The sequence below is a fragment of the Cydia fagiglandana genome, chromosome 26 (assembly GCF_963556715.1).
Source record: "Cydia fagiglandana chromosome 26, ilCydFagi1.1, whole genome shotgun sequence".
Classification (NCBI taxonomy): domain Eukaryota; kingdom Metazoa; phylum Arthropoda; class Insecta; order Lepidoptera; family Tortricidae; genus Cydia; species Cydia fagiglandana.
In genome coordinates, this window is record NC_085957.1 from 8,871,710 (window position 1) to 8,899,075 (window position 27,366).

A 27,366-nucleotide genomic window follows, 5' to 3' on the forward strand; every position below is an offset into this window, starting at 1 on the left:
TATTAATACGTTTGCTGTGCTGTATGCATTGGCGAACGAAAATGTATGTGTATAATTAGTGATTTCTTCGTAAATAAACACAATGTCGCGTTTTTTACTATTAAATTTTAAAGATTTTGGTCTCAACCAAGATATAACACAGACGATTCAGTCAGAAACGCTTGCCTGTATATGTTGTTTGGATTCGAATGTACCTCTTATCAATTTGTCGACTTGTAAACATGAAATATATTTGCAAAATTTCTACAAAACTGTGGTAAGTATTGCCTGACTATTTTCTAAGGACCTGTAGCAATACAAACAGGATTATATTGACAATATACTTGAGTGATAAAAGATCAGGTTATGTCTGAAAAACGGTATTCTATTTACAGACGATGAAGACATTTTACTTGGTAATGTTTGTGCTCACAGGATTGCCATTTCTTATTCATGTATATAATATAATATATCACTTTGTAGTATTATAACATATTAGTCATATAGTAATCCAATAAGATTCTAACAATACTTTGGACGGATGACCAAACAAAATTAAGCAACCTATTAAAAATATTCCAAAAAAAACAGTAATATAACATTAATTTTGTTTATGTTTAGGAATGTACATTGATTAGAATTTACTGGTTATCATGATAATTTATATATCATTGTTTGACAGGGATAATATAATACAACACTATTGCTTTATAATAAAAGACTATCATGCCCTGTCCCTGTCCCTGTCACACAATATTTTAAGTATAGCATTTTATAACAGCTCATGTGAGAGCACTGTTAACCCATTCATGGCCACGAACCGCCGAGCGTACACAATACGCCAGGCCACCATACAAATCGTTTTTAGCTAAAACGCATGACTCAGCTTATGGGTCTCGAGCCTGGCGCGAACGGTAAATAAATCGCCGCTTATGAAGGCGGCCAGTTGGACAGCATTATGCAACATTTTTACTAACCACCGATTTTCTGTGCCTATCAAAAAAGAAACTAATTATTGCAGTTTGTAGGAGTGAATATTTTTACTTTCTACAAGCGTTTAATGTCCGACCAAGCTAAGTTGGTAGCAAATTTTATAGCCCAGCCTGTTTAAATTTTCACAGATGATGTATTTCTGTTGCCGCTATAACAACAAATACTAAAATCGGAATAAAATAAATATTTAAGTGGGGCTCCCATACAACAAACGTGATTTTTAACCGAAGTTAAGCAACGTCGGGCGGGGTCAGTACTTGGATGGGTGACCGTTTTTATAGATAATGGTACGGAACCCTTCATGTGCGAGTTCGACTCGCCAATTTTTTATATCAATTCTACATAAGTACTACGATTAAATACATTTTACTCACATTATAATCGCACTTATAAAAAATAACAAAATTCTTTTATCTAAGTGAGCAAGTGAGATAACAAATGATTAAAGGAAAACAAATGTTTCTTACCGGTCGGTAAAATTGCATCCACACCGAAATCGTTGTTGTTTATATCTTCCATCATTGCTGTCAAATCAGGGTGCATAGCCGTGTCATTCAACAAAGGTGAGTTCAGGGTTCCAGAATTCGTAGCAAGGTCATTCGGATGAAGCAGGTTCGGGGTCCAGTTCATAGCGCAGTCGGTCAGGTTAGGCGGGTTCAAATTCCGGTAATCCATAGCCATGGTCACAAAATACGAAATCACTAAACAGCACAGGAGGAGTATAAAGTCGCCAACGAATAAATCGTGACTAAATAATATTTTCCATGTTACTCAAAAATACATCTCTAATAGGGGGGATGGGATGAATCACATCTTGAACTCTTGTGACAAATACCACATGAAAGATAATTCCGCCGCCGCCGCTCGGATGCATTCCTTGTTTATTGTCCAAGTGTGTCCGATAAGCTTACACCTGGTCGGTCATTGTCTTTGTTTTGGTAAACGCCATTATATTAGTAACAATAGAGAACTTAAAATGTATTATAGTACTTACTTTCTAATCTGCCGTAGAAACCACGATGTTTGAAAAAACTGCGGAACTGTTTGAGCATGACCCATACGCTGAGTCGCTGGCCCTGAATGGGTTAAGTATTGGCTCCAATATTACTGTTTTTCTCAATATATTGCACGCAGAGTTAACACTTACTTATTGTATACCTGATTTTAGGCTGAACCTAGTAAGAAAGTAGTGTGTTTGGAGTGCCACAATGTCCTGAAGATGATAGAAACTTTCCGGCAGCAGGTCGTGAACAGCTTCCAGAGATTGACCGAGGTGAGCAACCCGTATGAACCATCAGATGCAGACATCTTGCCTTGCGCTACCAAAATGAAATGATTTTTTTTATTTTTTTTATCTTTTTTTTTTAAAGGGGTTTTGTCACGCAGAGACAATGTCACCCCCGTAATGAGATCTAATAATAATGATGTAGTAGTGAAGTATTACCCACACCACTACATCACACTTAAACATAGTTTGCACATCAACCTGGCCTCGTCTGATAGTGGCGGATAGTTTTTATAAATGTCATGAAAACCACCAACATAGGTTTTTTTTTTTTATGAAATGATATACAAGGAAAGAGTGTACCGTCACCCACACTGTTAACTGTACTGTCTGTTAACTTTGGATCTTATTGCCTTTTGTAATAAGGTCCACCAATGTACAGTTCTTCTTCCTAGTCGAATCCTCGTGTCTGAGGGTCGTGACCACCATAAGTCGCTCTGTGCTGTAGTGCTCTCCATCCTGGCCGATTCATTGCCTTCCTTAAGGAACCCTGGCACCTACAGGACCTGGAATTTACAGTTAGGAGTGTTGCTGTTTCTACTCCTATCCTTAAGGTTGGCAATGCGCGTGCGACCCCTTTGGTGTTGTAGGTGTCATGAGCTTAAACAAGAGATACTTCTATCTAAACATAGCTTGTCAATTTGTGTAAAATTCCCCATAAAAAAGGACTCAGATTCATTGAATTGTTTAACCCTACAATTTTTTCAATTTTCCATTTTTCCAATTTTACATACAATGTGTGCCTCTCAGGCCCTTTTCCCCCTCTCAACGTGTCCCTTCCCCCCCTTCCATCGACAGGCGATGCCCTTCAATGGTACATTTATAATGGTGATGATAATGATGTTTTCTTTTTCTTTCTGTTGTAGGAAGTAACTTCAACAGCACCTCAAAACTATAAAAAACTTAATAAAAACAAGTACAATTTAACAGAAAAGAAAACGGTGAACATTTACCTGCCGCCAGCAAAGTACACGGCAGAGAAATGGCAACCCCAACCACAGATAAACAAAATTGTGAAGAAAGAGGTCGAGTCTGTGGAGCCTGCGTTGCCAGTGGTGAAAATTAAGGCTGAGCCGGTTGAGAGTGAGAGAGAGAAGGTTGAGATAGAGATACTTCCTGTGGAAAAGCAAGAGGGAACTAAAGGTACAAAGTTACTGGAGGAGGCTAGTTTTCTTTACCTTGTAAGGCCCAATGACCATTACGCTGTACACTCCGTTTCAATCTAATTTTTCATAATAATTCAGCTCAGTTTACCATAGGTTTAAATTAAAAATAGGAAAATTATGTACAGTGGGCCTTACGTGGATGTGTGGGTGTACATTACGATACAAGTGCGAAACGTAGGAAGTTCGCAACGAGTGGCGAATGGCGATAAATTGAAACACGACCGAAGGGAGTGTTTTAAATCGACAGGAGTTGCAAATTACCTTTTCGCACGTGTATTGTACAACGTTTTACAGTACATATAGCCCTTAATCTGCTGGCTGGTGGGTCACCCGAACGTTGGTCAGACCTAGACAAAAGTTCATTCAATGAACCACTCCATGAATGTACAAGAAGGGCTACAGTACGGGAGGATTGGCGACGGATTGTGACGCTAGCGGACCTGACCGCGTAGCCAAGATGCCGATCGCTTACGCTCCGTAGCGATCGAAACGCAACTGTCACTGTCGCACGAATATGGAAGAGTGATAGAGAGAGATAATGCTTTTCGTTGTCGAAGCGATAGCGATTGTAACCTTGGCTAGGCCGGCTGATATGACGACCACGACCACTCCGACAAGAGTGTGACAACAAAGAAGAAGATGACCCTTAAATTTTTTGATATAGGCACATAATATATTGTCCTTAATCCCGCCCTAGGGTGACAACTAGCAACATATGTACTGTAAAATATATTTAGTTATTATTTTATTTAGTTGTGCTACTAAGTTGATTTGTGAAAGAAAGTCCCACAGTATTAATTAATTTCAGCATCACCAGACAAGAACCCAGCGGTCCGAACCGTGACCCTGACCAAGGAGGAGCTGGTGCTGGAGCGCTTGAAACTGGCGCAGTCCCCCGCCTACCTGAAGCTCCCGTACCGCTGCGAAAGCTGCGTGGTCGGCTTCAACTACGAGGAGAATATACAGGACCATATGAAGAGGAAACATGGCCCCGTGAGTAACCATCATATCTTCATCACTAACTGTTAACACCATTGAAATTCTTTCTTTTTTTTTTAATTAAATTAATGGACAATAAACCGTGTTACAAGTGTAATAAAGTGCATTGTTACTTTAATTTTTTGATAGTGCTTAGTGACTTTTGCTTGTCACCCGACAATATTATATCTAAAGACAGGCCTATAAGGCAATAAGAATAGGGCCGAATGCTGAACAAGATTCTTCAGGCCCGTCCTAGATATATTATGTCAATGGTAACCAGACCCCGTGATGATAATAGTAGTTCCCGCTAGAAAAGCGCTGGTGGCCTAGCGGTAAGGACGTGCGATTTTCCAGAGTTCGCGGGTTCAAACCCCGGCTCGTAGCTACGAGTTTTTCGGAACTTATTTACAAAATATTTCATATTTACCAAACTCTTTTCGGTGAAGGAAAACATCGTTTACCTCTGGCTTGTGATGGCAGTCGCTTTCGTAAAAACTAATTTTATTCATAAACGCGTTATAATTATACTGGCGTAAAATATATATGAATCGTTTGTTTATCTGTCATTTTGACTTATGTATTTGTAAGAAAAAAGGGGGAGGTCTATGTTCAGCAGTGGACGTTTTATGGCTGAGATGATGATGATGATGATGATTTGTAAGAAAGGGATAAAACATAATTTAACTAAATCAGGCCCGTTAAGTTTTAACCCCCATTCGCATGACAGCTTTTTCAACGCGCGTTAAAAAAGATAAATGGATAACCATGTGTGTATTCACACGACAGCGGTGGCGCTTTTTATCAAGCGTTGTTGGATTTTCGACTTTAAGCCTTGGTCGTTAAATCGAAATTAGAGTGCGGACAGATTCAATCGCTTTTTTAACGCGCGTTGAAAAAGCTCTCGTGCGAATGGGGGCTTATGAATAAGGAGGAAAGTGCCTGCGCCAATTTTCATAGTTTGTCAGCATCGGATATCCATATATTTCCGGGTTATAGGGCAATTCGCCAGTAACTTTTTTGGTTTGGGTTGGCCGGTTACTAAAAGTGGCCAGTTACTGGCGAATTGCCTTATTTATTGTGCAATGAACTGTCCGAACTCTGGCCATAATACATGTATGGGAGTGAACCGTTGTGTGTTTACAGAAGGCGGGCAGCGTGACGTGCGACGTGTGCCTGGCCGTGCTGCACCCGCCCGGCAGCCTCGCGGCACACATGTTCCGACACCTCACCAGGTGACAACAACACTCTCTTGTTACCCGTCGCCATGGTGACGGCCGCCCGGGACACTGACGTGCGACGTGTGCCTGGCCGTGCTGCACCCGCCCGGCAGCCTCGCGGCACACATGTTCCGACACCTCACCAGGTGACAACAACACTCTCTTGTTACCCGTCGCCATGGTGACGGCCGCCCGGGACACTGACGTGCGACGTGTGCCTGGCCGTGCTGCACCCGCCCGGCAGCCTCGCGGCACACATGTTCCGACACCTCACCAGGTGACAACAACACTCTCTTGTTACCCGTCGCCATGGTGACGGCCGCCCGGGACACTGACGTGCGACGTGTGCCTGGCCGTGCTGCACCCGCCCGGCAGCCTCGCGGCACACATGTTGCGACACCTCACCAGGTGACAACAACACTCTCTTGTTACCCGTCGCCATGGTGACGGCCGCCCGGGACACTGACGTGCGACGTGTGCCTGGCCGTGCTGCACCCGCCCGGCAGCCTCGCGGCACACATGTTCCGACACCTCACCAGGTGACAACAACACTCTCTTGTTACCTGTCGCCATGGTGACGGCCGCCCGGGACACTGACGTGCGACGTGTGCCTGGCCGTGCTGCACCCGCCCGGCAGCCTCGCGGCACACATGTTCCGACACCTCACCAGGTGACAACAACACTCTCTTGTTACCCGTCGCCATGGTGACGGCCGCCCGGGACACTGACGTGCGACGTGTGCCTGGCCGTGCTGCACCCGCCCGGCAGCCTCGCGGCACACATGTTCCGACACCTCACCAGGTGACAACAACACTCTCTTGTTACCCGTCGCCATGGTGACGGCCGCCCGGGACACTGACGTGCGACGTGTGCCTGGCCGTGCTGCACCCGCCCGGCAGCCTCGCGGCACACATGTTCCGACACCTCACCAGGTGACAACAACACTCTCTTGTTACCCGTCGCCATGGTGACGGCCGCCCGGGACACTGACGTGCGACGTGTGCCTGGCCGTGCTGCACCCGCCCGGCAGCCTCGCGGCACACATGTTCCGACACCTCACCAGGTGACAACAACACTCTCTTGTTACCCGTCGCCATGGTGACGGCCGCCCGGGACACTGACGTGCGACGTGTGCCTGGCCGTGCTGCACCCGCCCGGCAGCCTCGCGGCACACATGTTGCGACACCTCACCAGGTGACAACAACACTCTCTTGTTACCCGTCGCCATGGTGACGGCCGCCCGGGACACTGACGTGCGACGTGTGCCTGGCCGTGCTGCACCCGCCCGGCAGCCTCGCGGCACACATGTTCCGACACCTCACCAGGTGACAACAACACTCTCTTGTTACCCGTCGCCATGGTTACGGTCGCCTGAAACGCGGCTTATCGCACGCACCCGAGCTGCATACGTCGCCATTGTCAGTAGCTCGGTACAACTTACATGGCTAGCGTGTCTTATTTGAGTTTGGGTAGTTGTGTAAAAGTCTGTGAAAGCCCTACATGTTCATGTGCGGTGTCGGCAACATGAAAGGCGTCGGTCCACTGTTACTTTTGACACTGCCTGTGCTGTGTCGCAGGTACGCGTGCGTGAAGTGCGACGCGCGCTACCCGACCTACGACGACACGCTGCACCATTACAAGAAACAACATGGCGACCGCTGTCTCCGCTGCTCCGAGTGCCACTACACCACCGAGTGAGTCTCCCCTATACTTGTTTTATAGTTAGTACATCTGATGCTCCATTACGACACCCTGTGCTATAATGAGAACATTACGTCACTGTCGAAAATTTAAAGGGCCACATGTACAGTCGACGTCGAAGATATGCGAGCCTGTATACTTGTTTTACAGGACATATGGTCTTTACCGCCCTAGGGCGGAATTAAGGACAATACGTGCCTATGTCAAAAATGTAAAGGGCCATATGTACTGTAAAATATTGTACAATAGAAGTGCGAACAGGTACTTCGCAACTCGTGTCGATTTAAAACACTCGCTTCGGTCGTGTTTCAATTTATCGCCACTTATATTTCCTACTTTTCGACTTGTATCGTAATGTAACTATTACAGTACAATCTGGTACTCCATTACGACACCCTGTGCTATTATTGGTACATTACGTCACTGCATCGAGAATATAAAGAGCCATATGTAAGATATACGTGCGAATAGCAGTCTTATCTCTGCTTAGAGAATATAACCAACGGAGACGCCATGTCTATAATTTTCGATACAAAATAGTCTGCCGTTTTTTGCGGGGGAGGTGTACGGTGAGTAGGCACATGACGTGTTGGGTATTAGGGTCAACACGTCATGTGACATTTAGGTGACATTTAATAAATAGAAAATATATTTAATAAAATAAACAATAATTCTAAGTACATTTCATAAAGGTCACCTAAATGCCACTCACGTAGGCCACTAGTATATAAGCACCAATTTACTCAATAAAGGAGTTCAGTATTCAGCAGACTTTCATAGTATTATTTGCTACCCGAACGCTCCACATTACATGGCGACCCTGCCAGTGGAACTGCTCAGCAGTTCTGGTATCACCACCTTCGGAATCGTCTAAGTTGCGCCGCCCAGCCATTCAGCCAGCCAGCCAGCCACCCAGTCAACCAGCAAGCCAGCTAGCCAGCACCACTAAGCACAGCACTAGACCGCGTCACGCAGCTACGACCCTGAACAACTATGGAACCGAGCACAGCTTCAGCCCAGTGCGGCAATAAGATCACAGTAACAATAACGGTAAACACTGATGGACAGCCTACAAGAACAGCACAATGGACAAGGAAGCAGCCACATACCCGCCATCGACCCCAACCGCCAACCCCGCCAGTACAGCGTACTCAGCAATACCACCAAGCCAACACGTCAAGGAAGAAGAATAAAGGGCGAGCCACACGCCACATCCAAGCGACCATAACCACCAATAATACTTCAATAGAAGATCAGGATGAAGACTGGACAAAGGTACCCACATCAAACTAAATAATCTTCTTTAAACATTTTTTTTTTCTCTTTCCCTCGAAAATTATCATTAAATATAATCTATGCATCAAATCTATAATCTTAATAATGTATAAACTATTCTTTAAACATGCAGATATTGCAGATACGTCTATGAGCGATATTTCAAATTCTACTATCTATTAATTTATTAATTATAATTAATTTACGATTACTACTTGATGACGAAAAGCAAAACTTGAATATATGTTAAAAAAAATATATATTCACCAGTTGACCACAAGTAATTAATTTTAAAGTACATCCGAACGAGTCCAAGTAATTGCCGAAATATAATAAATTTAAATAATACCTACTTAATATTTAACATAAAAAAAAACCCCAGTAAAAAAAAAATATATATATAATTATGTACGTATAGATAACATTAAATATCAAAAACTTGTTAAACTAAAACAATTAATAACGCAAAAACATTTTCTGATATCCATCAATAATTTCAACCAGTGCATCATTCGTTAATTAAAACAAATAAACAAAAATTTAAACAAACAATACACATATAACGCGTCGCATGGTTAACTCAAAAAACTTTACACAATCAGCAACATTAAATATCAAACACGGGGGTGCATTCCATTATTCCCATCTTTGCAATTAACGTATATTATATATTTTAAAGACTATAAAAGAAATATAAAAAAAAAACACCCGTTACTAACAATAACACTAACATTAACATCATAATATCATTATTTAGCATCGTTAAAAACAAAACAACCCACTAACCCCACTAACCAACCACCTCCCACCACTAACACTAACAAACTAACCTAACATTTCAAAAACCTACTAACCCACTACTACCCACCACTTACCCTAACAAACTAACCTAACATTTCAAAACCCCACTAACCCACTAATAGCCAACACTAACACTAACAAACTAACCTAACATCTCAAAACAAAACCTATTTCCCAACATAAATACAAAACCACTAACAAACAAACCTAACAGTAACTTTGACTAACTGACAAACACTAGAATCTACTATTCCACACATTAAACAACATCACTTATGGTCTATTCAAATTATTATCCAATTTAACGTTCAAAAATTTAGCTTTCACACCAATTGGTTTTCAGTAGGTAACATATTTAATACATTTTTGCAAATGCCCTCTTAAAAAATTAAAAAAAAAAACCTAATCAAATCATTTCACTATTGCAATTTTATTAACCAAACAAACTTTTATTGGTAAAATAGAAGTATTTTACATGTCAACAATTTATTCCTAAATACAAAACACGTTAATATTTTATACATGAAAACATTGCTTACACAGAATATCATTATTATATTAGGACTAATAATTTCAACTTATAATAATTTCAATATATTATAAAAAATTCATATATTTAAATAATTTTATTTTATATATTTTAATACCTTTAATGCGATTTATAATCTATTTCTTTTTAAATTATTATTACTATCCACTCAATTTAAAAATTTGTCATCATTTTTTTTTTAAATTAACAGTATAGCTTATTACTATGACATGTCATGGTTATCGTCAATCAAAATGTATAGCCAATCTGAGTAATTTTTTTTTCCTAAAGTAAATAAATAACATTCTTACATTAACTTACATTTATATATCAATATTATTCAAGCCACGAATCTACTACTTAACTAATTAATTATTGCATAAAAATAAGAAAATACCATCGGCCACTCACCACTCTCATATCCTTATAATATTCAAATATAAAGAATAATACAAAAATTAAATTAGATCATTAATATTCACATCTAAATAATTGCCAATAACAACAAAACATACAAAGTAACACATAACAACACTAAATACTAATCTATTTAAAAATACGATTAATGGAATGCACCAGCCTTGTGAAGGCCGCGTCACGCGTACTCGTCATACGTCACCCAATACGGATGCAACACATGCTATGTCATCTTAAATTTCGAGTACATAAATTAAGGAAAAAAAGAAAGCAATAAACAGTTCATACATTTGACGCATTATTAGAGTTTTAAACTAAAAAATTATTCACAACATATGATATAAAAATTAAGGCATCAATTAGGTAATACGAGTAGGTATAAAATAAATATAATGAAAGACAAATAAACAAAATAAAAGGGAAGGAAAAATCTAAACATCACATTGAAAGAGCTAAATCAGATAAGTGTTGCAACCAACAATTAGCCTGATCAACTAAAAGTTATTGTGACTCTTATATGCTTTAAGTTTTCAAAGTGATGATTTCCTTTCAAAACGGGGTAGCTCGTGGAAATAAATAATGTAAGCAAGGTACACCAGGATACAACCAGGCAATAACCCTTGAAACCTAAACAATTCGAGCGAGCTCTCAATTGCAGCGGTCCTTGGGCACACGGAAAGGTTTTTTGTTGTTCCGATGTGTGAAAACAACTGTCTGGCAATGCATATTACGCGTAATATGTATCAGCGCGCTATAATAAATAATAAATTTTTGTATCCTTAATAAATATGTTGTATGTAAAAAAGGTCGGCCGACCGAGAGCGCTATTGAAAGGCGCTGTGTACTTTTTAAAAGACAGGTGACAGGTATCACAAAGTCAGCTTACATTATTAGGTCACAATGCAGACATTACAAAATGGCTCATTGGCGATCAATTCCTACAATAATAAACAAATTTTCCACAAATCACGAGCAAACTAAATTCTAAAAAAAATAAAAATAATAATAAATGAAAACCCCAGGGAAAATAATAGACACTATAACACAGAAAAACATTTTTTTTTACAAGCACTGAATCCTTGAGACATCATGATACGGTCGAGTTACCTAGCATGAAGATCCTTGGACACATAGTATGTTTATTAATATAAACATGTGTTAAAAACAGCCTGTAAAAAATATATATATACCTATATACATACAAATATCAAATATAGCATTATACTCAATAAATAAATAAAATCAACTATAAATCAAAATAGAAAAGAAAATAATTAATTAATACAATAGATGATATACTAAATATATTTATGAATAAAACTAAATTAAGACAAATAACATTAATTATAAAAAAAACGTAATACCAACATTAAATAAATACCTACAATTGATAATACAGTGATAATAATAAACAAATCAATTTAAAAAAAAACGAACTTAATTAAAATAAGTTAAATTAATGCAAAAAAAATCATACGTGTAAAATATAAATACAATACAAATACACTTTGTATTGTGTCCATAATATGTATAATAATAAGTTAATGACCAGTTTACTTGTCAAAGAGAATTCTCAAAGATACCTAACAACCTATTTGCCATACCTACAATAGGTCAATGTATAAAAAAAAAAACAAACAAACATAAAATAAATAAAATAATACAAATAATAAAATAATAAAGTATTATATTATACTACAATACGAGTTTTTCGTCATCAATGTAGAAAAATCATTTTTAACCACATAGTCATTAATGTTATTATTACCCAATGTATAAAAGAGCCATATACTATTATTTAAAATCAGTGAACAAATATTAGCATTAAGTAAGAACAGATTGTAAAAAAAAAACCCCCCCAGTCATAACCTCGTAAGGCCCAAGCTATTTTTAGGACGTTTATCATATCTACCCAACGGCCTAATTTTAGGTACTTATACTAGCGGCCCAGACCTTCTACTTGCTATAAAATCTGAAATTGGCATATTTATATTAGCTGAAGTCTTATAAGGATCGGTACGTGTCAGAAGTGAATGACCTAATTTTAGGACTCTGGGCCGCTAATTGATAAATTAATATAGTTGCTTGGGCCGGAAGGACTACATTTCTCAGTCCTAAAAATAGGACGTTGGGCCTTACGAGGATACAGCACTAAAATAAAACAACACACATATTAATGCAACCATTACATAGTCAATGACATATTATAAAAATTATATATCAAATTCTCAAATTATTATATTTTTCGGCATCTAAAAATATCAATTTACACTAAACCGTAATTTTATATAACAAATAAGACCCAATTTATAATTTTAACCCTTATTCCCTAGAACTTAAGTATAGATCGCAAAAGTCCCAGGAGGACGCTAGACATAATTTAATTAAGACAAAACAAGTTAAAAAACAAAAATATACAAAAAACAAAAAAAATATATATAAAAAAAACATTCATGTAACTATAACGTAGGAGACTTAATATTAAAAAAAAGGAAGATAGAGATAACATGGACCCAGTATACACGGAACCCTACACAGTAGCACAACACCAAGGTCAAACATTAAAATTATTAGTATCAGGAAAAGAAAACATTGCACACCAAAACAGAACAAAGCACTATTACCATTAATACTCACCTCTTCGGCACACCAGACACGAGAAACACATACACACACAAACACACAAGTCAAATTCAAACGTAATTGCAAGTTCCATGATCGACACAAATCCGCGAAGTAAGCGACAGAACTGATCTAATAATCTAACAATCCACATTTCTTATTTTACAAAATGCAATTTAAAACCGATCACATTTAAACTTACCAAGCCGACAGAATCCATAAAAGGATCTCCATCTTCCTTATTAGAACATAAGAAAGCAAGCAACGCATTGTTTACAGTATTATATCTAATGTCACATAGGAATAATTGTAAGACACATACTAAATGTCAATACCGCACTTTTAGCTATAAGATAAATATAGTCATGTAACCTTTTAGGATAATTAATAGCAGAATAAGCAAAATAATAAACAACGACACCAAGGTGTTTATTGTAATTAAATAGCAAAGTAGAAATACGTAACGGGAAGTGAAAAGCAAGTATTGTAATTACATTTAGAATATAGAGTAGATAATTTTAAGAACCTATTAATCTGTCATATGTTAACCAATTTTTTATTTTTTATTTATTATATGTTAAGTGAAATATTTCCAACATTGTAAACCTTTAATTGTTTAAACCGTAATTTATCTTTAATCAACTTATTAAAATGATCCGTTAAATTATTTTATTTAACAATAGATACCTAATTAAAATCATATTCTAATTAATATTTAAAATAACCTTGCTTGTTTCTTTTTTTTAAAGGTAGCTTTAGTGTCTTTATTTGTATGTGCATATACGTTTTGTTTTAGATTGTAAGGTTGGCATGTATTGGAATATTTTGAAATTAATGTCTTAGATTAAGTTATTATGTACACTGAAATTACGACAAAAATATATTGTAACCTATTTTTGTCTCAAAAAAAAAACGGGGAAGGTGTACGGTGAGTAGGCACATGACGTGTTGGGTATTAGGGTCAACACGTCATGTGACCTTTAGGTGACATTTAATAAATAGAAAATATATTTAATAAAATAAACAATAATTCTAAGTACATTTCATAAAGGTCACCTAAATGCCACTCACGTAGGCCACTAGTATATAAGCACCAATTTACTCAATAAAGGAGTTCAGTATTCAGCAGACTTTCATAGTATTATTTGCTACCCGAACGCTCCACATTACAGAGGGGCACATCAAATGTATACGTAACGTCAACATAGCCATGTCAGATAAACGTCAGACCATACATTTGTTTGACATGTGGTTGACCACTGGCCGCCTTTTTTCAACAGAGGGGAACGCCTGTTAATGACCACTAAATGCACGTTTGCACATGTGCAAGTTCGACAATTAATTATTTTTATTGTTATTCAGTTTTTGTTTTTGTTTTTTTATGGTAGGGCCATGAGGAACTATTAATGTTATTGCAAAATTTAGAGACTTAGACAGGGCTCGTGAGGGCTAGACGTTGCTCATGAAGACGCTGACCACAGGGGATAGGTTCTTAACTGTCGACTTCATACGGGAAATAGAGCCATGGAAATGCCTCCTACAAGCTGTACTGACGGTCTACTCAGGATCGTAAAATAAAAGAACTAAAGACAGAAATTGAACGAGGATTCTTGTGATAGGTCTTTGAACCTGTAGAGAACACCTTTTAGCCAAGCTAATATGATGAATAGCGCAACAAAAGGAGCGAAACTATTGTTTTTCACCTAAACTTATACGAAACTAATGATCTGGCCGACTAGCCGACTAGTCGGCCGACTAATCGGCCATTCGAGCGCCGATTAGTCGGCTAGTCGGCCAAATCAATAGTCGGTACATCACTAGTTTTTATATGTTTTCCGAGCAAAGCTCGGTCTCGTAGATATTAACTATTGTAATTATGTTGCAGTTCCCCGCAGAAGTTCAGGAAGCACAAGCGGCTGCACCACAAGCGGTTCACGTGCGCGGACTGCGGCGTGGTGCTGGCCACCAGGCCCAGCCTCACCCGGCACATGGCGTGAGTGCACCATATTACATACACTAGTGTCGCAGCTCCCCGCACTAGTTCAGGAAGCACAAGCGGCTGCACCACAAGCGGTTCACGTGCGCGGACTGCGGCGTGGTGCTGGCCACCAGGCCCAGCCTCACCCGGCACATGGCGTGAGTGCACCATATTACATACAGTAGTGTCGCAGCTCCCCGCACTAGTTCAGGAAGCACAAGCGGCTGCACCACAAGCGGTTCACGTGCGCGGACTGCGGCGTGGTGCTGGCCACCAGGCCCAGCCTCACCCGGCACATGGCGTGAGTGCACCATATTACATATAGTAATGTCGCAGCTCCCCGCACTAGTTCAGGAAGCACAAGCGGCTGCACCACAAGCGGTTCACGTGCGCGGACTGCGGCGTGGTGCTGGCCACCAGGCCCAGCCTCACCCGGCACATGGCGTGAGTGCACCATATTACATACAGTAATGTCGCAGCTCCCCGCACTAGTTCAGGAAGCACAAGCGGCTGCACCACAAGCGGTTCACGTGCGCGGACTGCGGCGTGGTGCTGGCCACCAGGCCCAGCCTCACCCGGCACATGGCGTGAGTGCACCATATTACATACAGTAATGTCGCAGCTCCCCGCACTAGTTCAGGAAGCACAAGCGGCTGCACCACAAGCGGTTCACGTGCGCGGACTGCGGCGTGGTGCTGGCCACCAGGCCCAGCCTCACCCGGCACATGGCGTGAGTGCACCATATTACATACAGTAATGTCGCAGCTCCCCGCACTAGTTCAGGAAGCACAAGCGGCTGCACCACAAGCGGTTCACGTGCGCGGACTGCGGCGTGGTGCTGGCCACCAGGCCCAGCCTCACCCGGCACATGGCGTGAGTGCACCATATTACATACAGTAATGTCGCAGCTCCCCGCACTAGTTCAGGAAGCACAAGCGGCTGCACCACAAGCGGTTCACGTGCGCGGACTGCGGCGTGGTGCTGGCCACCAGGCCCAGCCTCAACCGGCACATGGCGTGAGTGCACCATATTACATACAGTAATGTCGCAGCTCCCCGCACTAGTTCAGGAAGCACAAGCGGCTGCACCACAAGCGGTTCACGTGCGCGGACTGCGGCGTGGTGCTGGCCACCAGGCCCAGCCTCACCCGGCACATGGCGTGAGTGCACCATATTACATACAGTAATGTCGCAGCTCCCCGCACTAGTTCAGGAAGCACAAGCGGCTGCACCACAAGCGGTTCACGTGCGCGGACTGCGGCGTGGTGCTGGCCACCAGGCCCAGCCTCACCCGGCACATGGCGTGAGTGTGTGACTGAACACTTAGTATGTAAGGGTGGCAACACTCAGGTTTATGAAAAATAAAGTTATTATCTATGATCGATACACATGGTGACACGGTGGTTAATTTTCTCAAAGTGAAAAATAATTATAAAAAACCATCATGGAAGAGCTCAAGAAGCAAATAGATGACCAAATGTTGCTAATACAGCAGCTGCAGACACAACTTGCGTCTCAACCTGCCGCAGCGACATCATTAGGTGCTCAAGCTATCAACTTCCTGCCCGGCATGACCACGCCGCCGCCACAACAATTCAGCTTCAAAGCGGTCGACTGGCAAAACTGGATAACTCGATTTGAACAATACCGAGAAACCACACGCTTAAAGATGCTACCGAGCGAAACTCAAGTAAATTCGTTGCTGTACATCATGGGTGGCCAGGCCAACAACGTCATCGCATCAATGAAACTAACTGAAAGTGACATGAAATCTTATGACATCGTCAAAGGCAAATTCGAATCATATTACACAGCGCGCAAAACCAAGATGTATAGCAGAGCCAGGTTTAATCAACGCGTGCAAAAGGAAGACGAGTCCATAGACGATTTCATCACAGACTTGCACAATATTGCAAAAAAATGTGAGTTTGGAACTCTCGAAGACGAACTTATACGTGACAGAATTGTCGCTGGTATGAGAGATACGGAACTCTCAAAGGCACTTCAAAACCTAGAAGAGGAGCCGAAACTCGAAACCGTCATAAACAGAGTTCGACACGCCGAAGTCGTGGAGGCCAACATGGCCACACTCAAAATCAATCCCAACCAAGCCCCCGAAGTACACTACGTTAATAAAAGAATGAACGTGAAGAAACCGATAAAGCAAGCCGGAACTACAGATTGCTGCAGAAAGTGCGGGCGTTCACCCAAACACAAGTTTGCAGATTGTGAAGCAACCAATTCCACCTGTAAAGGATGCGGACTCAAAGGGCACTGGCTAGTTGTCTGTAAGAAAAAGAAAGAAGACAAAAAGGAACAAAAGACTGTTAATGAGGTGATAGAAGATGAAGATGAATTTCTCTTTGGAAGCATAGAAAGCTCGGAGAAAATTATTGATTCTGTAAACTCAGCACCACGATCAGCCCGCTCAAAAACTAAATATGCTACAATATTAGTAAATGATGGCCAAAAAGTCAAGTTCAAAGTCGACACTGGTTCATCGGAAACCGTCATAAGCCCCGAACTGAGAGTTAAGCTAAAACTACCGAAGCCAACAGAAGTCAAGGAGAAATTACTAGGACCATGTAGAGTGATATTGCCTTCAAGAGGTGTATGCCCTAATGTCAAATTGACATGGCAAAACAAAACCTTAGTCACAGACGTCTATGTGCTGCAAGACCAACACACACCACTACTAGGATTAACCGAGTGTGACACTTTCAGTATTGTTAAATGGCATGAAAAGACTGAAATTATGCAAATCTCCAACAAGACACTGCCGGAAGATGAATTTCCAGACTTATTTGCAGGATTAGGTGTCATGGAAGGAAGATACGACATAAAATTGAAACAGAACGCCAAACCATATGCAGTAACTACTCCAAGGCATATTTCCATTCCAATAAGACCAAAGGTAGAAAAAGCACTGCAAAATCTTCAAGACATGAAAGTAATTGAACCTGTCACACACCCAACCGAATGGTGCGCTCCTATGGTACCTGTCCCTGACAAAAATGACACCACTAGTGTGCGTGTCACAGTTGACTACACAGAACTAAACAAAAGCGTCATGAGAGAATATCATCCTTTACCAACTGTAGAAGAATGCTTGGCACAACTTGCGGGATCCAAATATTTTTCAAAAATTGATGCTGTAAAAAGCTATTTCCAAGTTGAACTTACTGAGAATTCAAAAGATCTAACTACTTTCATCACCCCCTTTGGAAGATATAGATTCAACAGAATGCCAATGGGTATGAACTCATCAAGTGAGATTTTTCAACGGAAAATGGCCGCAATACTAGCAGGCATTAAAGGTTGCATAAATCATGTTGATGACACCCTAATTCACGGAAAAACCATACAAGAACATGATGAGAACCTCAGACAAGTACTCAAAGCTTTACAGAAAGGAGGAGTGACCCTAAATAAGAAGAAATGTATCTTCAGAACAAATGAATGCATATTCTTAGGTTACAAGATAACAAGCAATGGAGTACAACCTCTTCAAGATAAAATTAAGGCTATAATTGACCTACCAATACCCAAGGACCTCACTGCACTAAGAAGCTTCATGGGCGCAATGAATCAGCACCTCAGATTCCTACCAAACATAGCAGATCTGACAAAACCCCTCGGTGATCTACTAAAAAAAGACTCTACAAGGGAATGGAATGCTGAACACACTACTGCATTTCAAGAGATCAAAAAGTTGCTTACTTCAGCTCCACAGCTAGCTCACTATGACTCAAGCCTGGAAACTAGGGTCTCGGCAGATGCGTCACAGTATGGCATGGGTGCGGTGATAGAACAGAAACACGGAGATATCTGGAAACCGGTACATTTCTGGTCATCAGCTTTCACACCCACACAACAGCGATATGCTATGATTGAAAAGGAAGCATGCGCATCGACCATGGCATGTGAACGCTTCAAACTCTATCTACAAGGTCTGCCAATGTTCCATTTAAGAACTGACCACAAACCACTACTCGCTATACTAGGGTCGAAGCCCATTGCAGACTTGCCCACTAGGCTGCAAAGGTTTAGAATGCGAATGACCCCTTTTGAATACAAAGTAGAACATGTCCCCGGAAAGCTTATGTACACAGCTGATATGCTATCCAGAGCTCCGCTTCCAACTGCAGAAGAGGACAAAGACATTCTCGAGAAGAGCGACATGCTTGAGCAGTCAACATTTCTGAGCATCCAGAAAGCTATGCCTTTCTCAGATGAACGTCTACAAAAAATAAAAGAAGCACAACAAGAAGATGAGATATGCAAGAAACTATACATCTACATAATGAATGGATGGCCCAACTTCAAAAGCATTGAAGAAGAAATAAAACCATTTTGGAGACATAAAGAAGACCTCGTTCTAACTAATGAATTGATCACATGTGGACTGAAAATATTCATACCTACAAAACTGAGACAAACCACAATTGAAAAACTTCATACTGGACATGTTACAGCTGTCAAGAGCCAAATGAGAGCCAAACATGCAGTATGGTGGCCTACATGGGAACATGACATCACCCTATGGTCACAAAAATGTGAGTTCTGCGCTAAACTGACCACACAAAGGCCTGAACCACTCATACCTGGAGAAATACCTGAAAACCCGTTTGAAGTCATAGCAGCTGATTTATGTACCTACTGTATTTCTGAAAAGGACAATTAATAATAAGTGGAAGTAAATTACACAATTTGAAATTAATTTGAAAATATCTTTATTGTTATAATACACAGAATTATCAATTTTGTTAATTAGCCTGTTATAAATCTTCGTTTCGCTTAAGTCCTCCCAAACTTGAATGGTTGAGTAGATCAGTTATTTTAATATTATGTAACAGCTTAATGTTTCATTTTATTTACGTACTATAATTGTTAACTAATCAAAAACAAGAAGTTGCGTATTACTTTTTTAGGTTAGATTTTATAAATGTGTCAATGTCACTGTCACTCATAACAAACGTCAACTAGAGATGTAACCGTTGTCAATAATAACCGATAACTAGTGATGTGAAAACTTACTTTTGTTAAAGAAAAAGGAAGATGTGTGACTGAACACAGTATGTAAGGGTGGCAACACTCAGGTTTATGAAAAATAAAGTTATTATCTATGATCGATACACAGTGAGTGCACCATATTACATACAGTAATGTCGCAGCTCCCCGCACTAGTTCAGGAAGCACAAGCGGCTGCACCACAAGCGGTTCACGTGCGCGGACTGCGGCGTGGTGCTGGCCACCAGGCCCAGCCTCACCCGGCACATGGCGTGAGTGCACCATATTACATACAGTAATGTCGCAGCTCCCCGCACTAGTTCAGGAAGCACAAGCGGCTGCACCACAAGCGGTTCACGTGCGCGGACTGCGGCGTGGTGCTGGCCACCAGGCCCAGCCTCACCCGGCACATGGCGTGAGTGCACCATATTACATATAGTAATGTCGCAGCTCCCCGCACTAGTTCAGGAAGCACCAGCGGCTGCACCACAAGCGGTTCACGTGCGCGGACTGCGGCGTGGTGCTGGCCACCAGGCCCAGCCTCACCCGGCACATGGCGTGAGTGCACCATATTACATATAGTAATGTCGCAGCTCCCCGCACTAGTTCAGGAGGCACCATATTACATACATCACCGTCATTTCAGCCTCCTGTCGCCCACTGCTGGACAGGAATGAATAATGAATGAATGAATGAATAAAGCTTTATTAATTCCATACTAGCCTATCCTAACTTACGGCGCCCAAACTTGGTCATTAACGGAAGCCCAGAAGTCCCGACTCAAGATTTGCCAGCGAGCAATGGAGCGCAGCATACTAGTAGTTTGCAGAACTGATCGGGTAAGGAACACCGAACTGCGCTCCAGAACTGGTGTAGTAGATGTGGGTGTTAACGCCGCTAAGCTTAAGTGGGATTGGGCGGGACACGTCTGCCGTATGCACCCGGTAGTCTGTTCGAGGTACGGAAAACGGTGAAGAATATAGATAATACTCCTAAAAATACGTGTGATACCTCATTAGATTCGTAATGATGTCTAGAAAAATGTGATCTTATTAAGCAAGTATATGAGAAGGGCTCTAGAAAGCGACAAAATTTTACAATACTTATTTATACATTTTTTATTCGTTTTCAATGAAGAAGGAATTTCGAGAAAATTTTGTTCATTAACAATTGCCTAACTTGTTGAAAAAATAACTTTAAGATAAATTTCCACAAGTATTACATTTTTTGACATATTTAAAATACACCATATTTATTTTTAAATTTTACAATGAATATTTAATACCTTTAAAATTATATTTAATATTACGTAATCACTTTTTCACGCCGCGCGCGTTTCCCGAAAATGAGGCGCGGAGGGCTGTGTTCAGCGCTGAAAAAGAAGTATAAATAATGGAGATACAGTTCTGCAAGTATGGAATGTTTGATTGGAAATATCCTCCTCTTTTATAATATTAATTTTGGTTTCTTAAATATTAATACTTTTTGTGATATTTGGGAAATAAGACAAATCTACTTTTTTCTCCCTTTTTTTGTTAATAACTTTTGTAATTTTTTGTGTGCTAATACACGCTTTGAAGTTCGAATACATTTTTCTAGACATCATTACGAATCTAATGAGGCATCACACGTATTTTAAGGAGTATTATCTATATTTTTCACCGTTTTCCGTACCTCAAACAGACTACGGATCGGTGGGCCAAAGTGGCTACTGAATGGACACCACAGACTAGCCGGGGCAGAGGTAGACCAAAAAAGAGATGGCGGGATGACTTTGACGCTTTTTGCAGCGACTGGCGGGAATATGCACCTAACCGTGATGAGTGGCGGAAGAAAGGGGAGGCCTTTGTCCAGCAGTGGGACACAAAATAGGATATACAAAAAAAAATCCATACTGATTGAATTATCTCATCTTCCTCGCGTTATTTTGCCACTGCTCATGAAAGCCTGGGGCTCCGCTTGACAAGTAATCCCATGATTTGACGTACTGATTGAATTATCACGAAAATATATATCAATTTATAATCTTACATGCTATCCATACACATCCGGGGAATCTGACTTTTTTTTATACTATGTCGGTGGCAAACAAATACGATGGAATTTTTTAATATTCCGTAATAAAGACATATTTTTTGAAGTGAAAACTTCTTTAGCAGCGCTGTGCACTTTTTGTGATGGGGAAAAAACGTTAAACTCGCGACAGGTCACGTGACTGACAGATTCGACAGATTGAAAATTCGTAAGACGGACACGTGACCTGATCGAAAAACTGTTACAATGCCATTGAGTTTTCACTTCTGCCGGCACTCCCGGAGTGCAACCCGTTGTTTTTTTAAATACAAATACATAAAAATACAAATGGCGGTTTACAGCCATTTTCTACCACTAAAATCGTATTAATATTGAACCGTCAGCGTGCTGCACAACAAGCGGCTGTACCGCTGCGTGCACTGCGCGCTGACGTTCACGGACGCCACTAAGTTCGCGGCGCACATGCGCGCGCACGGCGCGGCGGCGGCGCGCGCGGCGTGCGCGGCGTGCGGGCTGCAGTTCAAGGCGTGGCACGCCTACAACGCGCACCATCTCTACAGCACCGCGCACCGGAACGCCACCAAGTCAGTACCGTGGTATAGTAATATACTCACGTTCACGGACTGCAGTTCAAGGCGTGGCACGCCTACAACGCGCACCACCTCTACAGCACCGCGCACCGGAACGCCACCAAGTCAGTACCGTGGTATAGTAATATACTCACGTTCACGGACTGCAGTTCAAGGCGTGGCACGCCTACAACGCGCACCACCTCTACAGCACCGCGCACCGGAACGCCACCAAGTCAGTACCGTGGTATAGTAATATACTCACGTTCACGGACTGCAGTTCAAGGCGTGGCACGCCTACAACGCGCACCATCTCTACAGCACCGCGCACCGGAACGCCACCAAGTCAGTACCGTGGTATAGTAATATACTCACGTTCACGGACTGCAGTTCAAGGCGTGGCACGCCTACAACGCGCACCACCTCTACAGCACCGCGCACCGGAACGCCACCAAGTCAGTACCGTGGTATAGTAATATACTCACGTTCACGGACTGCAGTTCAAGGCGTGGCACGCCTACAACGCGCACCATCTCTACAGCACCGCGCACCGGAACGCCACCAAGTCAGTACCGTGGTATAGTAATATACTCACGTTCACGGACTGCAGTTCAAGGCGTGGCACGCCTACAACGCGCACCACCTCTACAGCACCGCGCACCGGAACGCCACCAAGTCAGTACCGTGGTATAGTAATATACTCACGTTCACGGACTGCAGTTCAAGGCGTGGCACGCCTACAACGCGCACCATCTCTACAGCACCGCGCACCGGAACGCCACCAAGTCAGTACCGTGGTATAGTAATATACTCACGTTCACGGACTGCAGTCAAGGCGTGGCACGCCTACAACGCGCACCACCTCTACAGCACCGCGCACCGGAACGCCACCAAGTCAGTACCGTGGTATAGTAATATACTCACGTTCACGGACTGCAGTTCAAGGCGTGGCACGCCTACAACGCGCACCACCTCTACAGCACCGCGCACCGGAACGCCACCAAGTCAGTACCGTGGTATAGTAATATACTCACGTTCACGGACTGCAGTTCAAGGCGTGGCACGCCTACAACGCGCACCATCTCTACAGCACCGCGCACCGGAACGCCACCAAGTCAGTACCGTGGTATAGTAATATACTCACGTTCACGGACTGCAGTTCAAGGCGTGGCACGCCTACAACGCGCACCACCTCTACAGCACCGCGCACCGGAACGCCACCAAGTCAGTACCGTGGTATAGTAATATACTCACGTTCACGGACTGCAGTTCAAGGCGTGGCACGCCTACAACGCGCACCACCTCTACAGCACCGCGCACCGGAACGCCACCAAGTCAGTACCGTGGTATAGTAATATACTCACGTTCACGGACTGCAGTTCAAGGCGTGGCACGCCTACAACGCGCACCATCTCTACAGCACCGCGCACCGGAACGCCACCAAGTCAGTACCGTGGTATAGTAATATACTCACGTTCACGGACTGCAGTTCAAGGCGTGGCACGCCTACAACGCGCACCATCTCTACAGCACCGCGCACCGGAACGCCACCAAGTCAGTACCGTGGTATAGTAATATACTCACGTTCACGGACTGCAGTTCAAGGCGTGGCACGCCTACAACGCGCACCATCTCTACAGCACCGCGCACCGGAACGCCACCAAGTTTGTACAGTACTAAGTGTAAAGCTAGATTCACATTTGTCTGTCGTGTTATGTTGTGATGCTCTCTGTCGTGATGGCATACTGTTCACATCTATATGACGTGGTATGACGCATTATGATGCATTTTTATCAGTTCCGTCTTGGCTCTCGGAGAGTTCACACTCCTCGTCCGAACTTGATGCGGCTCTGACGCGTCACAACACAACACTGGCGCGTGCACACTAGTCTGAGGCACTGTGTCGTGTCGCTGCACCGCCCCCCGCACCTCACCCGTCCTGACGCGGACCGGGATCGCTTGTGATGCGACACAACACAAGCCGTCACAACACACGACATCAGAGAAATGTGAACGCAACCATATTAAATGTATGAAACCGATGCCGTTCTGATGCATCACAACACAACACGACAGACAAATGTGAATCCGGGTCATCCGCATTCGAGGGAAGCCAGTGCTGTCAAACTGGTTTAACTTGACAGACATTCAGACGTACTCTATAAGTAACCACTGGTGAAATGTGAATCCGGCTTAAGGCCTGAGTGGACGCTCGGAGCGGAGGGTTCGGCGGGGCGTGCAGCGTGGCGTCGGGCTCACAAGTGATTTGAGCAGCGTGCGCTAAGGCCGCTCCTATACGTTTGCATTTGTTTAACATGCACGCCGCACGCCCCGCCCCGCTGCACGTCCAACTCGAGCGTCCACTCAGGCCTTACACTAAGGCCCAGTTGCACCAACCACATTTGACAGACTGATCAACGTCAGCCGGCGCGCCCCGGCACTTTACTATGAAACTTTCCATACATAAAAAATTAGCGAACTCTTTAACGATACGAACAGTTTGTTGCAACCGACCCTATTAGTTCGTTTTTTTAACATTAGAAATAACTTTTTGCATTAGAAAGAACTTGTTAGAAGGTAAGCGATCTTGACATGTATTTTAATTGAAAAACGCTTTAAAAAAAATCAGTAAGTAACTATTACTTATGAAAGCGGAAGAATATAAATGATCGTATTAGATTCATAATCGTTACATATTTATGTAACTTATTTTTAAAATGTGTTTTTCAATTAAAAGACACATCAAGATTGTTTACCTTATTTCTAATGCTAAAAAAACGAACTATAATAGCCTCCATTACCCTCGAATTCAAAAAAATGCTGTTATAATATAACTCGCAATAGGGTCCGACCGATCTAACTTTGAATTGCATGATAGGTGGTCGAGCAGATCTTGTCAGTAAGAAAAGGCGGCAAATTTTAAATATTATTATCCATGCTTTATTTTATGCATGGCGTGAAATAATTTATTTTAAATACGGTCAAATAAAAAATCATAAAGATAATTTTTTTTTTCGCTTTTACACTCAATCTGGTTCAATTAAGTGAGATAAAGGTATACAGTAATACAAAAAAAAATACAAATAAAAATGACAAAAATTGCAAATGTTCCAGGCATAGACCTAGTTAGTATTACATAGATGAGCTATAAGGAACAGAACATACGCAATGCGACAATATTAAAAACACGTTTTAACATTTCTGACAACATACCAAAAACAATCTACGTAATTCGGTCGGGTTATTTGTTGCCCACCATAAACCATACTACATTTACGGTGGGAAACAAACAAAAAGTGAGACTGTAACAAGGACAAGCAATAATATCGCTTTCTCTGCTACTCCCGTTTCCTCTCTTATTATTGACGACCGTTCTGGCCTAGTGGGTAGTGACCCTGCCTATGAAGCCTATGGTCCCGGGTTCGAATCCTGGTAAGGGCATTTATTTGTATGATGATACAGATATTTGTTCCTGAGTCATGGTTGTTTTCTATGTATTTAAGTATTTATATATTACATATATCGTTGTCTAAGTACCCACAACACAAGCCTTTTTGAGCTTACCGTGGGGCTTAGTCAATTTGTGTAAAAATGTCCTATAATATTTATTTATTTATTTATTATTGTACGTGTATGGTTCCAGGATAACGTGCAACCACTGCGGCATGAAGTTCGCGACGGCGACGCACCTGCGCATGCACGTGCAGTTCAGCGACCACCCCAAGCAGACCTTCCGCTGCCCAGACTGCCCCAAGGTTCATCATTCATAAGATTTTGGGCAACATATCATTTTTGGCACAGTCGCCATCAGATATATCGCAGCGGCCAAGGTGTTCACAATATCTGAACACGCGCTCTAACGACTTGACAATAGAGGCGTGTTCAGATATTTGTGAGCACCTTGGCCGCTCCGATATATCTGATAGCGACTGTACAAGCTTTTCTTTCCACGGGCGACTAATACTCATCGAGACAATTCTAACAACCCCCAAACACAATTAGGTTGCGTTATTTTTTCTCAGAGTTCTTATGACCAAGTGAAGTGGGTCAAATTTAACTTGCAAGATTTAACCCTTACAAACATAGTTACATACCTAGATACATTAGAAGTTATCAAAAGTCTGTAATAATACATCTAGTATATTAAATAGTAAATATTTCTGTAATTGCTCAAAGATACAATAGTAAGTATGTGTTGCTGTTGTTACAGGAGTTTGCTGTAGAAGCGGAGATGAAACAGCACCGCAACATACACAAGAAACAGCGGCTCCGCTCCACCGACAGGATCTGCGACTACTGCGGCCGCGTCTACACTGTGAGTGCGCGATACCTTATCAAATATATAGTAGTAGTAGTAAACACTTTATTGTACAAAAAGACATTAAAAATACAATACAATTAGTAAGAAGTACAAATGCGAACTTATACCTTTGAGAAAGTTAAGGCGTATAGACATAGACCGCGGGACGGGCGCAAATTACGTCAGTCATCTCATCCTGGGCTCGTTAAGTGATGTGGTCGTCAGCTGCCGCTCCGTTGTGGGTTTAAGAGTTGAGGCGAAAGCAGCCACCCAAACACGTAAAAAAAAATTAGTAACCATTTTAGTGTTGTGGTCGCGCCAGATTCCATGACACGTCCTAACCTACATAATATATAAATTTAAATAAATACCTAAATATAAAATATGGTTGTTGCAGAGTCGAGAGCACCTCATCCGCCACATCCAGACGCACCTGCTGAAGCGGCAGAAGGCCAAAGAGCGAGCCAAGTCGACCAAGCCCCACAAGGCGAAATAAACTATATACACTAA

At 42.0% G+C, this 27,366-nt stretch overlaps 1 protein-coding gene across 2 annotated transcripts; it reads left to right on the forward strand.

Annotated features, from left to right (window-relative positions):
* Window positions 1-27,366, forward strand: LOC134677411 (zinc finger protein 34-like). Of its 2 annotated transcripts, XM_063535867.1 has the most exons (10): window positions 1-256; window positions 2,141-2,245; window positions 3,124-3,400; window positions 4,232-4,416; window positions 5,548-5,636; window positions 7,199-7,315; window positions 22,371-22,571; window positions 26,200-26,311; window positions 26,767-26,871; window positions 27,254-27,366. In XM_063535867.1, the coding sequence occupies exons 1-10, from the start codon at window positions 83-85 to the stop codon at window positions 27,350-27,352; spliced, it is 1,464 nt and encodes a 487-aa protein (XP_063391937.1). In that variant the 5' UTR covers window positions 1-82; the 3' UTR covers window positions 27,353-27,366. The 2 variants fall into 2 exon arrangements, with proteins under 2 accessions (XP_063391937.1, XP_063391938.1); XM_063535868.1 differs by lacking the exon at window positions 22,371-22,571 and having other exon boundaries at window positions 3-256.

Coding starts and splice junctions, on each gene's coding strand:
- LOC134677411 (XM_063535867.1), top strand. CDS start 83: ATGTCGCGTTTTTTACTATTAAATTTTAAAGATTTTGGTCTCAACCAA. Junction 22,572..26,199: donor GCGCACCGGAACGCCACCAA/GTCAGTACCGTG, acceptor GTATGGTTCCAG/GATAACGTGCAACCACTGCG. Junction 26,312..26,766: donor GCTGCCCAGACTGCCCCAAG/GTTCATCATTCA, acceptor CTGTTGTTACAG/GAGTTTGCTGTAGAAGCGGA.